This window comes from Teleopsis dalmanni, chromosome X, assembly GCF_002237135.1.
Source record: "Teleopsis dalmanni isolate 2A chromosome X, ASM223713v2, whole genome shotgun sequence".
Classification (NCBI taxonomy): Eukaryota; Metazoa; Arthropoda; class Insecta; order Diptera; family Diopsidae; genus Teleopsis; species Teleopsis dalmanni.
This window is the reverse complement of record NC_051848.1, coordinates 372,853-386,470: the sequence shown is the minus strand read 5'-3', so window position 1 is coordinate 386,470 and position 13,618 is coordinate 372,853. Positions and strand designations below refer to the sequence as shown.

The 13,618-nt window shown below is 34.2% G+C and overlaps 1 protein-coding gene across 1 annotated transcript in view; it reads right to left on the bottom strand.

Moving 5' to 3' along the window:
• Positions 1–12,533: 12,533 nt before the first annotated feature.
• The window catches only part of LOC119687235, a 6,776-nt gene continuing 5,691 nt past the window's right edge, over positions 12,534–13,618 (bottom strand). The window contains exon 2 of the mRNA XM_038101492.1: positions 12,534–13,226. Within this exon, the coding sequence (XP_037957420.1) occupies positions 12,534–13,226 (693 nt within the window). The remainder of the gene's footprint in view (positions 13,227–13,618) is intronic.

Genomic DNA, 13,618 nt, shown 5'->3' with positions numbered 1-13,618 from the left:
ATGCTAGGCAATATACTGTCCGGGTGCAACTAGTCACTGAGCTGCGGCAAAGCGCGATACTGTGGAGTGCGACGAGATGTGGAAGTGCAGCACAATGTAATGCAACGACTCATATTAATTTATCAAGTGTAACTAATGAAAATGTAAACTGATTGTACGACTTTATTCTGCTTTTAGAGAGAAGAAATATTAAAATTAAAATTCAAGTAAAAATAAAAATAGTAATTAATATTATTTATTTATTTTAATTTTTTTTTCTGGTTTTTGGTTTGTTTTTTTTTTTTGGCTTTTTTTTTTTGGTGCTTTGTAGAATCGTGAATTTAAAATTGAATGAAACTGATTATGATGCAATGTAGTCAAATTGCATAGTCGCTTGCCGGCACATGGACTGCTCTATGGCAGTAACTTCAGTTGTCAGTAATTATCCCTATAATATAAATTTACGACTATAAGAGCATTTTTATCTGAAGACCATGAAATGGTAATGGTGACATGGTAAACTCCAGTTAGCCAACATTTGTTGTGCAGCGTGTTTGTTGCGCATACGGAATTACTTTGTGGCAACACACCAACTACAATGCAACGACAACGACAATGGCAAGCAGACACGTACTATTATTTTGCTCGGTTAGAACGCGTGCTTTCAAACTGCGCTCAAGCTGAGACTGACATTTTTTAAGTTACAAATAGCTGACATTTTGTAATTATGCTGGAAATTCCTTTGGCCACAACCACAAACATAACTACGACGACTTCAACTTCAAATAATAAATCGGAAAACTTTCCGCTCTTTCGTTCTGGAAGTATGATGGTAAATGTTGCACGCAATGACTTACGGGATGCATAATTTAATTAGCAGCTTTAAGTGGAATTATCATGATTATACCTTGGCTCAATGCCTCAATGGCTTAAACCAGTCCCAAAAATTTTATTAAGTATGGAAAGTTCCTGAACTCGACTCTATCATTTTGTATAATTTTCGAGGTCAATAAAACTCTGCGTAATAGCAATCTCAAATCATGTTTTGCATATCGCATGGAGAAAGAAGCTATTAAGAATCTATTAAGTAAGACGGACAGCTGTTAGTTAGCTTCATTATAATTAATCAAATAACTTGCGTTAAAAACGTAACCGGAAATAATTTTAAAAGTCAATTACTAATGAAAATCTGATTCAATTTATTTTAGTAATATTAATCATTATGAAAATAAAAATTTTAAAAATTTCAAAAAGATTATTTTTTGTTTATGTCAAATTTTTTTATGTATATATGCAAATTATTATAAATAATTTTTATAATCGCATTTATATTATATCGTAAACAATAAATTACTTATAGCAGATTAAATATTTCAGTTCCTCTAATTGGAGACTTAAAACTAGGTATAAATATGCAGCATTCAAAATCAATTGAAGAAAATGAAATCATTTGTTATACAACAATCAAATAGCAATATAAGCAAGCAGGTTCTTCAATAGAGTTGCTTAAGCAGTCGATGGCCGGGTGAACCTAACTTAATATATCCGAGGACTATCGATAAAGATATGAAAATAGCTAAATATATCTAAATATAATAATATCTAAATATAAATATATCAGTCTTGAAGTCAGTTTCTTTCATGAGATGCTTTAAAATATACTTCGTTCTGTATTTTGGTGATCCAGCTTATGCATTTATTTTATTATATTGTTTATAGTTCTTTGCTTACAAATCACCTTATCTCATAGATAAAAATGTAAAAGATAATATTCTCTTATTTAAATAATGTGATTTAAATAATAACGTTTAACTTTTGTTTCTTATTATAATAATATTGTATATGAACAGTCTTCCAAAATATTGTCCAATAACTAAAACCAACCTAAATCCATAAGCTCTAATTTAAATATCATTCAAACAAAATAGTTATAGAAAAGATATTAAAATATATAGTTTCATATTTATATATGAAAATATAGTTTCATAGTCTTCATCATCAGCTCATATGACAACAATATGACTACACACTTATTTCACACATTAATGTTTATGGCTTTCGCGAAAAAGATATTAGAAGATACAAGAAGGTATAGAAAATATACCACTAGCTTAATGGTGTGCCTAGGCCAGTTATTTCAGCTTACACTGGACTTCATTTTATTAAAGATAAAATTCCTTTCCTTAGTTGTCATAAGCCCTCTTTCTGTATCTGAGCTTGTAACCGATCGTCTGAACGAATGCAATAAATACAATGAGTTTGGCAAAGTACTTGGTAACCCTAAAAATGTAATATGTAAAATTTATTAAAAAAAATGAGATAAAAAATACTTTTAATAGATTTATACTATAACATTTGTTTACTTTTTTAAATATAAAGTCTGTCTTTACTTTGTTATTGTTTCATTGTTTTAATTGTTGTTATTGCGGCTAATATTGGACTCAGTTGATTGCAATTGAGAGGGCTGTACTGAAGCTAACTAATAGAATGTGAAATAGAGAAACGCTGGCACATGTATTGAAAACATCAAAGTTTTAGATAATAAATAATACTTTAAAAGATTACTAGAAAAAGCTTCGGAACTCTTAGGTGAATAATAAAGACATACTCGCTTATGGGTAATGACGCTTCATACTTTATACTTTATAAACCGTAAGTATTTAAAGATGTACTTTACCAATCTGAAGAAACACGGGCAGAGTGGCAGCAGAGTATTTAGATTGTTTGTACCATAGAGAGAAAAAGTTTAAAAAAGTGGTTCACCGTTAGACATTTACCATTTAAAACCCATTCTAACCTAAATTAGTGGGATTTGAAGAAATTGAGGGCATGACTTTAAGTAGAAGAAAGCAGGAGGGAGGGCAACAATCTTTTTAAGTTTGTGAAATGTACTGCGTCGATCAAAAAATTGGTCCCATTTGCACGAATTTAAAACAACAGAATCTTCATCCATTCAAATAGAAAATTTAATTAGTCCAATAACACTTCGATAGTCTTTAATTAGCCTGAAAAGGACCAGTACTATATAAAATCCAATCAAGCATCTGATGATGAAAGTATGGTATCATTTCCAGATAAAAAAAAGCCCCAGTTTAAGAAAGTATATCTCCAAGTCCAATAATTAGACTCTATCGTAGCCAAATTGCTGTGTGTCTGAAATAATACTTAATTACAGAAAGCAATCTAGTTATAGTTGTTTTTGTTGTGCTTTATTAGAAAACCTCTGAAGAATTGCTGTTCCCTACACTAAACATTATAATTATTGTAAATGTAGGAGTCCACATGTTCTTAAGACAGTTAGTTCGAGAGGTAGTTAAACCTTGAGGAACTAAACTTATGTTTTTGCAAATACGAAAGATGATAAGAGAATGGTCAGTAGTTAATTTGCAATTTGCGCAAGGAAAAAATAAATTCCGTTTCATCTATTTAATAACCATCAAAGGATTTGATACGCTTCGTAACACCAATTAATAGCGTAACCAGTTAAGGCTAAAAGCGGTTCCTTGTATTATAGTCCCTAGAAGTAAAATTTTTTTGCCTGCGATTGTAAAAATTTCTACAAACTGAGCAGAAGTGATGAAGGCTTGTCTGCGTATTACTTATTAAAGAAATTATGGTGATTTGTAGATGAGTTTTGGAGCATAAGCAACCGATGTGTAGGTTTAGGTGCTTCTTACTAAAATTCCAGTTCCTCTATGTGGTATTACTTTTTGTTGTTTTGTTGAGTAGAACAACAAAAAGAAGGGAAGATTTGTTCTAAATAAAAATTAAAAGGAAAGTGGTCAATTAACAGTAGATTAAAAATACGAGTAATTCGGTTAGAAATGTGGAATGGACCTATTGACTCCTATACCGTAGTGTGAAACTTCATTTTATTGTTGTTGTTTTTGCATTAGAAATTAGTGACTTATTAAATCATTTTTAATTTTTATTTACCTTTTTTTTCGATTTGTGTTTGTTATTAATTAATTAAAAAATTTTTTTATTTAATTTTTATTAAAGGTACATTATTTTTACTCTTTTGCGGTTTTTTGTTTTACTTTGCGTTACGTCTTTTCACTATTTTATATTTTGAGGCTTCGCCTGCGTTGACTTCACCCGTCTTACCCACGCTTTGAAGTGGCAAGTCGCCGAGCTTATTTCGCGTTTGCTAAGACTAGCTTTTATGGCTCTCAAGCACGTCTTGATGATTTTAACTAAACTATAATTAAGCAAACAAAATTTTTACACACATTTTCTTGGCAAGATTTTTATGGATCCAAACTTTTTCATATAGAAAAGAGCACTAAATTTGCCTCAAAGCTAATACCAGCACAAACGTACACATACTAACTGACACTAATACAGCATAGAAATATATATATTTATAGAAAATATTTTTTTTATCACAAATGAACTCTTTAGTATACTTCTATTTTTTTTCATACATTTAATATATTTTTTTTATTTTTTTAAAAAAAATTTTATATAAAAATTTGTGCTAAATTCTTTCGACACTTTGTTTACACTTTTGATTAATTTTTAGATTAAAATAATATTAATTGTTCTTGTTGCTGTGGTTGCAATTGTGCTTTGTATTGTTGTTGTTGTTCTTGTTGGAATATTGTTCAAATTAATTCCTTATATATTTAAAATTTTTTTTTTAATTAAACTTTAATTTCACATTGATAACGAAAAGCACTCGCTCGACGTTGCCACAACGAACGCTCGTCATATGCAAACTATTTTCATATGGCAAGGCTCTTTTTCGTAACGTTCACTGCTATTTTTTAACTTTACTTTTTAATTTTTTATTTTTATTTTTTTCTTAACATTTTTTTTTAGTATCAACGATCAATTTAATCGATTTGCTTTAACTAGTCGACGAAACACGAGTACATTTACGCACAGACACAAAGACACGCACTCACTCATGCTTGCAATGTCGTACTCGTAGACTAAAGTGCTTGTATTAGTTACTTGATTAATTTTTTCTTCTTTCATAATTTTTTTATTTTTGTTTTTGTTTTCATATATATTTTTTTCGTCTTTTGTTTAATATTACTTTTATTTTAGCTTGAAGTTGACTTTGGTTCGAGCGGGTAAAATATCTTACACATTGCTATGGTCTTCACTTGAACAACTAAAAAAACTTGATCCAGTGCAAGCTCATTTGCTTAACAATATCAACTTAAACAACAACAACTAGTACAACAACAGTATATTTTCGATATTTTAATAAAGCATTTTAAATGCACTGAAAAAAACATTAATATTTAATAGAAATATCATTGATATTACGACTAAAACAAATAATTCTTTTAATATCACAGAAGTCGATTGCTTTTGAGAAACTAGTTATTAAAAAAATTGTTATATTACAGAAGTAAAGAGAGAATTCTGAAACCATAACAGAGAATTCAGTGTTTAAAATATATTTGTGTGATGACTATGTCATTTCTTAGCAATCGAAATACTAGTTACAAGATTTATTAAATTCACCATTCATGGTGCAAGTAACTAATAACTAGTCAATAAAAAACCAGCACACTTACATTAAGACCGAAAAGTTTTCGGAAATTCTCATTTAAAATTCGCGCGCTGTATATTTTTCGATATTTTAAGTTTATGTAGTTTGGCAGCACTGTCCTTAATTACTATGCCAAAAATGAGCGCGATCTGTCAGACAGTTCGTTTACGGCAGCTGTTGAAACCAGTTCACCTCAGTAGGGCGTTGCGAAAAAAACAATGGAAAAAAATATTGAACAAAGAGTTTGCATCAAATTTTGTGTTTCGAACGAAATTTCGTGTGCAGAATCGTTGCGAATGCTACAAAAGGCTTATGGGGAATCAGTTTTATCGAAAACTCAAGTTTATGAGTGGTACAAAGCCTTCCAGGACGGTCGTACGACCGTCGAAGACATTTCGCAACGCACTACTGAGGTGAACTGGTTTCAACAGCTGCCGTAAACGAACTGTCTGACAGATCGAGCTCATTTTTGGCATAGTAATTAAGGACAGTGCTGCCAAACTACATAAACTTAAAATATCGAAAAATATACAGCGCGCGAATTTTAAATGAGAATTTCCGAAAACTTTTCAGTCTTAATGTATGGTAAACTTTGTATTTCAAATGTGTTTGTTTGATATCTAAACTACCAAGAATGCCAAGGAAAACACCAGTAACTAGTAATGGCAACTAACTAGTAACTACATTGTAAAACACAATGTTTAGGAAATCAAATGTTTATAAAACGGATAAAAGTGAATTTAAAATTTTGAATAATCGAAACAAATAAATGTCACTAAATATTCGAATTAATAATAGTAATCAAACCCAGATTATCTACCTTTAAATAAAGTATATATAATAATCCACATTGTAATCCACAATATGACTTATATTGTGAAAACAAAATATGATTATTATAATGAATAATACTTCATTAAATGTCATAACTTTTAGTTACATAGAAATACATTCAAATAAATAAAAATACTGTATTTGATATTATTAACAGGGTGATTCTAGTAAAGATCCTTAAAAGTCTTTCATAAGATCTTTGTAGAATCGACTAGAAGGCCGTTTATAAGATTTAAGCTATTCTGGCACAAAAGTCTTTATAAAAAATTTTTATCATTTGTAATTTGTGATAGAAAGCTGTTTTCTCCGATTTCTTTCAAAAACAGCTGCTAATCGCTACCGCATGCAAGCTAACAATTAAATTTGAATTCCAATGTTATGGAAAGCCAAAGATGAATGTTCCAATATTTTAATTATTTATATATAAATAATTATTTAATTCATGTAAGGAAAAGAATGATAGCAGTTGTTGCTGTATTAACACAGCCGTAGCAAAACAAATTAATTACTTTTAAAACTATAGCTAAAATATGTATAAATAAATAAATTTTTAAATAAACCAATGTTAAATATTAGTAAATATTAAATTTTAAATATATAAAAAATATATATATTATATATAAATATATAAAAAATATGTATATTGTATATAAATATATAAAATATATATTTTAAAATTTTTATTAACACAGTATAGTATATCGGTATTAACGTTTATATCGTATTAAAAATAAATTAATTAATTCATATAAACAATTTTTTACAGTGTTTATAATTGTCAACACTGAACCTTTGTGCTTCATTTTCTAATCATTTGCATAACTGCTATAGATTGTGGTTGAAACGTTTACCAGCACTGCTACTTCCACCGCAAATTTAAATAATAAATTTTATTCAACACAAAAAATGGTCGAATAATTTTTACTTATTATTTTTGTCGTTATGATCATAAATCAAATCGAATTCATTTCATATAATTGATTTCTTGTTATGGACGAAATTTGAACGAAATTTATTTCATGGTTATATATGTTAGGTATTTCTATTGAAACACCTTCTACTTATGTTTCAACTATTGGAACCTTTTGAAGTAATCTTAACTTATATAAATAGTCTAAAAATCTGAGAAACCATATATTTTACCAGAAACCATATATCCACATCAGGGCCTGTCTTCCCATTTACATCTACGACTGCATTACAGTTTTAATAATTTCTGAAATTTTCAATGGCTAATAACTTGATCGTTTTATTTTGAAAAACAAGCAAAATTTCACCAAAAACAATTATCTTAAAACTTCGAACGACAATATTGTAACAAAAATATTGATTTATTATCAGATTACAAAGATCGAACTCACGTTCCAGATCTATTAATTAGTGGTAAAAATTAATTCATAAAACGATGCAACTATACAAGGTGCACCAAAACGTTCAAGATTAATTGCCATCGCTACTACTTAATCTATTATATTTAGGTGCGTCATTTGTGAGATATAGTAATTCATACAACTGTATTTTTTGTTTTTTTTTTTTTGAATGACTTTTTGACTCTGTACCTCAATGTATATTCAAAATAATCCATCAATTTCGATAATCTATTTTCAATTTGAAAAGTACTCTTTATAGTGATGTTTGTGGACTCATGATATCGTTTATTATTATTTTTCCTATTATTTTTCGAATAATAGGTCAAAATATTTTGGATGGCAATGTATAAAATAGTATGAACTAAATCAATGAGTTTGAAAACACATAGTTAAAGGCTAATCACGTTACCTCAAAATTTTGAGACATAGTGCGAACTACTGAAATATGTGATTTTACGCAAGCGGAAAATTGTTTGTGGAGATATTTACATACAAAACAACAATGAGATCGGTACCCCGTAATATTACTAAATTACAGTAAATTTTTGATAAATAGATAAATCCATTCGAATACAACAAGTATTTTGTAAAACCAAAAAGATAATTTGGGATAAAAAATTATTATTATCATCGACACTTTAAGTTCCACAAAGAGCATAGGCCATCAAGAATGTATGTAAATGGTGTGCTGTTTTGTACAAAATGCATAAGCTTGCTCCAAAACCACTAACAATATATTAATTCGAATATCTGTATATTCGTTGTTATCGACAGGATTTATAGCAATATATACATTTATTTTTTAAGCTGTAACCCAAAAACTGTGACTCCAACCAGTGCAGCTGCTATATCTGCTCTTCTACCATTCTCTGTACTTACAACAACTTACTACGTAAGTAGAAAAAAGATCGATTTAATACAGTCGTTGTTGATGACGAAGACATCAGTTCTGTTAAATCATTTTTTAGAGCCTTTGTTTTCTTTGACATTTATTGTTTAAGAATACATAATGCAGTAAAGTTATGTGCTAAAGATATATACAATTTCAATATATATATACAATTTCTATGAAAATATATGACTTCAGCATAATTACCCTATTATTATGGTAAATTTAATATTATAAATATTATAAATAATAGAAGGGTTTTCGAAAGTGCCAGGCTTAGAACTCGTGCCTGTCAAATTAGAAGCGATGACTAATCGTGTTTATCCACAAGAAGCCAAGGGTGCACAAACTTTCAATGCTCAAGTTCCAGGTTTTATTGTCACTTATTTTATTTTATTAGTGACAACAACCAAAGCACTTGCCGTGCTTTAAATTAGAACGAGCTTATAAACTACAGCTTTATATTTGGAAACACAAGTTCAACGAATTGAAAGTTTAACTTTTTGGGTTTTTTTTGCCTATTCTTTATTTTTTAGCAATGATCTGTTCACCTTGCTAATTAATAAAACTCTAAAAATTTTCAATGTTAATAAACTTTTATTCAACTTTTAACAGAGAGAAAAATCGAAACGTTCTCATCAATCAAAAACAAAAACTTAAAAATATTTGAAATTGAATTTTACTTTTTAAATTCAATAAATGCACAGCCAACTGGGTCGCCACAGTACCCCCTCCTAGCGATGGAGTACTAGCAACAACGCGACACCACAACTAAGTCGACAACACCACTCTTAATCACGAAATTCCGCTAACCTTGCTGGGAAACGCACTACTCTACCAGCTCGTGTCACTTTCGGAATCGGCAACAGGGATTCACGCCTACAATCACCAGAAGTCACTAACTGATCACCATTCAACAGCGCTGAAGGCTGACGCGTTTCTGGAACAACCTGTTCAAGATCATCACACGTTAAGTACGCCGCCTTCAACCTATCATTCGAAACAGTCACCTCTCTCCCACGGCAAACAATAACAGACGTCTTCTCACTACGACTCAGCACCTCAAATGGACCTTCGTAAGGCTGCTCAAGTGGAGCTCGAGCACGATCCACTCGAAGAAAAACGTGCTTACAATTAATAACGTCACGCGGAACATACACAGATGGATGACAATGTCTTGTTGATTCAACGGATTTAACCTTAGCTAAAGCCCTTCGCAACGCCGACACAAAATCAGTCTCGGACGACTTCTGCTTGAAATCCGAAAGCATCTGCCCTGGAACACAAAGAGGATTTCCAAACAACATCTCTGAAGGACTAGCATTTAGGTCTAGTTTCGGTGTCGTTCGCAATCCCAACAACACAAGCGAAAGAGACTGCGTCCAATTACTTGAGGAATGACATCGAATGGCTGCCTTCAATGTTCTATGGAAACGTTCAACCATGCCATTTGCTTGAGGATGATAAGCCGTGGTATGAAAGTGTTTCACTCCAAGCAATCTCGTCAGTTCCCGAAATACAGCAGACTCAAACTGCCGACCCAAATCAGTGGTAATAGCCTGCGGAGAACCAAAACTTGCCACCCAACCGTCGATAAAAGCCGCTGCAACTTCTTCTGCCGTAATGCCCGACAGAGGCACAGCAACAGGCCACCGAGAAAAACGATCGACGCAAGTCAAACAATAACGCTTCCCCTGAGACAAAGGCAATGGACCCACAATGTCAACATGAACATGCTGGAACCGACTATCAATATCAGCAAACGAACCAATTGGTGTTTTAGTATGCCGCTGAATCTTGGACTTCTGACACGCAATGCAACTACGCACAAACACAGCTACATCCTTAACCAAACCAAGCCAAACATACCTAGCCTGCACCAATTTCCGCGTTGCTCGAATACCAGGATGAGCCAAACCGTGGAGTTTTGAGAGTACCAGCTGCCGACAGTTTGCGGGAACAAAAGGACGAACACGACTGCCTGACACATCACAGTACAGTTCAATACTCGAATCCGGCAATCTCAACTTCTTCAACCCAACACCATCTTCAGACTGGCTCTTCAGCTGAGCGAGCAACTCTGCATCAGTCTTCTGCCCCTCAGCAATTAACTCAATAACATTTGCCTCCAACTGAACCGTAGCAACCCGAGACAAAGAGTCAGCCACCGTATTATCTGCACCAGCCAGATGACGAATATCAGTGCAATACTGACTAATAAACTCCAGCTGTCTTGCACGACGAGGAGATGCCTTCTCACTTATTTGCCTGAACGCAAACGTTAATGGTTTGTGATCCGTAAAAATGACGAAATCACGACCCTCTAATGCATACTTAAAATGCTGGACAGCTTGATAGATAGCAGTCAACTCACGATCATAAGCACTATACTTAGTCTGCGCTGGACTCAAACCTTTTGAATAAAATGCCAATGGCTGAGTCACACCTTTCACTACTTGTTGGAGAACAGCACCCACCGCAACGTCTGAAGCATCAGTCGTGAGCGTCAATTGTGCATCCAGAGCCATGAAGTTAAGCAACGTAGCTTGGGCAAGATCCTTCTTGCAAGCCTCAAAAACCTCTATATCTTCTGGAGTCCAAGAAATCACCGACTTATCATTCTTGCGATTACCTGGTGTAAGATGAAACAACCGCTGCTGATTCTGCACAGCGTTACGCAGAAACGGCCGATAAAAGTTCACCATGCCTAAGAATTGTCTAAGCTGTTTCACCGTTGCTGGCAGAGGAAAATCACGAACAGCTTGAACTTTACTCTCCGGAGGACGTAAACCCTTTGCACTAATAACGTGCCCAAGGAACTCGATCTCGGAACAGCCGAACTTACACTTGGCAAAATTCACGGTCAAACCAGTTTCTCTAAGTCGATCTAAAACCAGTCGCAAATGCATTCTGTGTTCTGCTTCATCTTTTGACGCAATTAAAATATCGTCGATGTACGCAAAAACGAAATTAAGATCACCTAGAGTCTCATTCATAAAACGCTGAAACGTCTGGGCAGCATTACGGAGACCGAAAGTCATAAAGCGAAACTCGAACAGGCCAAACGGAGTTGTAATAGCTGTCTTCGGAATGTCTGCCAGAGCAAGCGGTATCTGATGATACGCTTTCTGCAAATCTATCTTCGAAAACATAGTTTTACCATGAAGAATACTCGTCACATCATGAATGAACGGAATCGGATACCGATCAGGTTTAGTTTGCGCGTTGAGCATGCGATAATCGCCACACGGTCTCCAACTTCCATCGCCTTTGCGAACCATGTGAAGTGGACTTACCCAACAGCTTTTCGAAGGTTGACAAATCCCTGTCTGGACTAAAAATTGGAATTCCTTCTTGGCTTCTTCAAGTTTGGCTCCAACTAAACGTCGGGGACGAGCAAATGACGGCGCACCAAATGTCTCGATGCAATGTTCAACCTTAGTAACTAAACCCATCCGATTTGCACTCATAATGCCTAAATCACGGTATTCATTAACCAGCTCAGCATAAGCTGAAACTGAACCACACACACGCACAGTATCTTCTTGAGACACAGCAGCCTTACCCTTCATCATCAAAGTCGTCTTCGAATCAACTAACCGCTTCCTTTTCAAATCCACTAACAAATCATAGTGATTAAGGAAGTCGGCTCCAACAATAGGACAGCTAACATCCGCAATCACGAACGTCCACGGGAAATCTCTACGCAAACCCAAAGACAAAAGCAGTCGACGCTCGCCAAATGTTTGAATAGGCGTACCATTAGCGGCATATAAATTAACTGATGCAACACTGTTAGCCCTTTGCTTCCAACGACAGAACGACTTCGGTAAAACTGATATGTCCGCACCAGTATCAATGAGGAAAACGGTCGACGTGGCGGGATCTTTAATACTAAGTCGAGCTATACGAACACTAACCCCTTCTCGGCTCGACGACGTAGAAGGAGTGCCTAGTTTTTTGACTGATGAGAGCTTGCCACAAAACTACAAGGCTGCCGACAAGCATTAGCTCTATCACCAAACCTTTCGTGATACCAGCACCAATCTGGATGACTTCCTGGTCGGGAACGAGTTCGCCTACGCCTCCTCGATGACGATCGACTTTGCACCGACTCACTACGACGTAAATCCAAACGACTCAGACGCTGTTCGATTTGCTCAAGCCTTCGTAAAATCACAGCATTCTCAGAATAGGCTGGACAATCAGAGGCTGACGCTACAGCTATCTGTTGAAAATCACCCGCCTCGCAAATACGGTCTGCTAATTTCGCCAGTTCTGCTAGTGCCACGTTCGATGCCTGCAGAATAGCGCGCACTTGTGGTGGCAAACGCTTCAGCCAAAGAGACTTAAGGAACTCATCGCTCACCTTGTCTTTAGCTAACGCTGTCAACTTCGTTAGCAACTGTGTTGGGCGTCTATCACCAAGTTCAACTTCTGACAACAACCGTTGAATCTTCCGCTGCTCGCTCTCACTGTACCGCTCTATGATGCAAGCCTTTAAATTAGCGTATCTTCCAGTTTCAGGAGGATGAAGCACTGCATCACTTACATCGGCGATAACACTTGACTCAATCGCTGCTACTACCGTGTTGAACTGTGTGATGTCACTCGTAATGGCAGCTACTGCAAATTGCGCCTCGATCTGAGCAAACCAAATCTCCGGTCGCTCGTGCCAAAACGGTGGCACCTTCACTGCTACACGGTTTACGACACTTCCACTATCAGAAGCCATTACTACACCTTCGTCTGCAACTGACATCACAGCTCGATAATTAGATATTTAGCTCAGAAGTTAATATTTCTAAATTTAAACTTTTTCGAGATCACGTCGGGGTCACCAATTTAGCAATGATCTGTTCACCTTGCTAATTAATAAAACTCTAAAAATTTTCAATGTTAATTAACTTTTATTCAACTTTTTACAGAGAGAAAAATCGAAACGTTCTCATCAATCAAAACAAAAACTTAAAAATATTTGAAATTGAATTTTACTTTTTAAATTCAATAAATGCACAGCCAACTGGGTCGCCACAA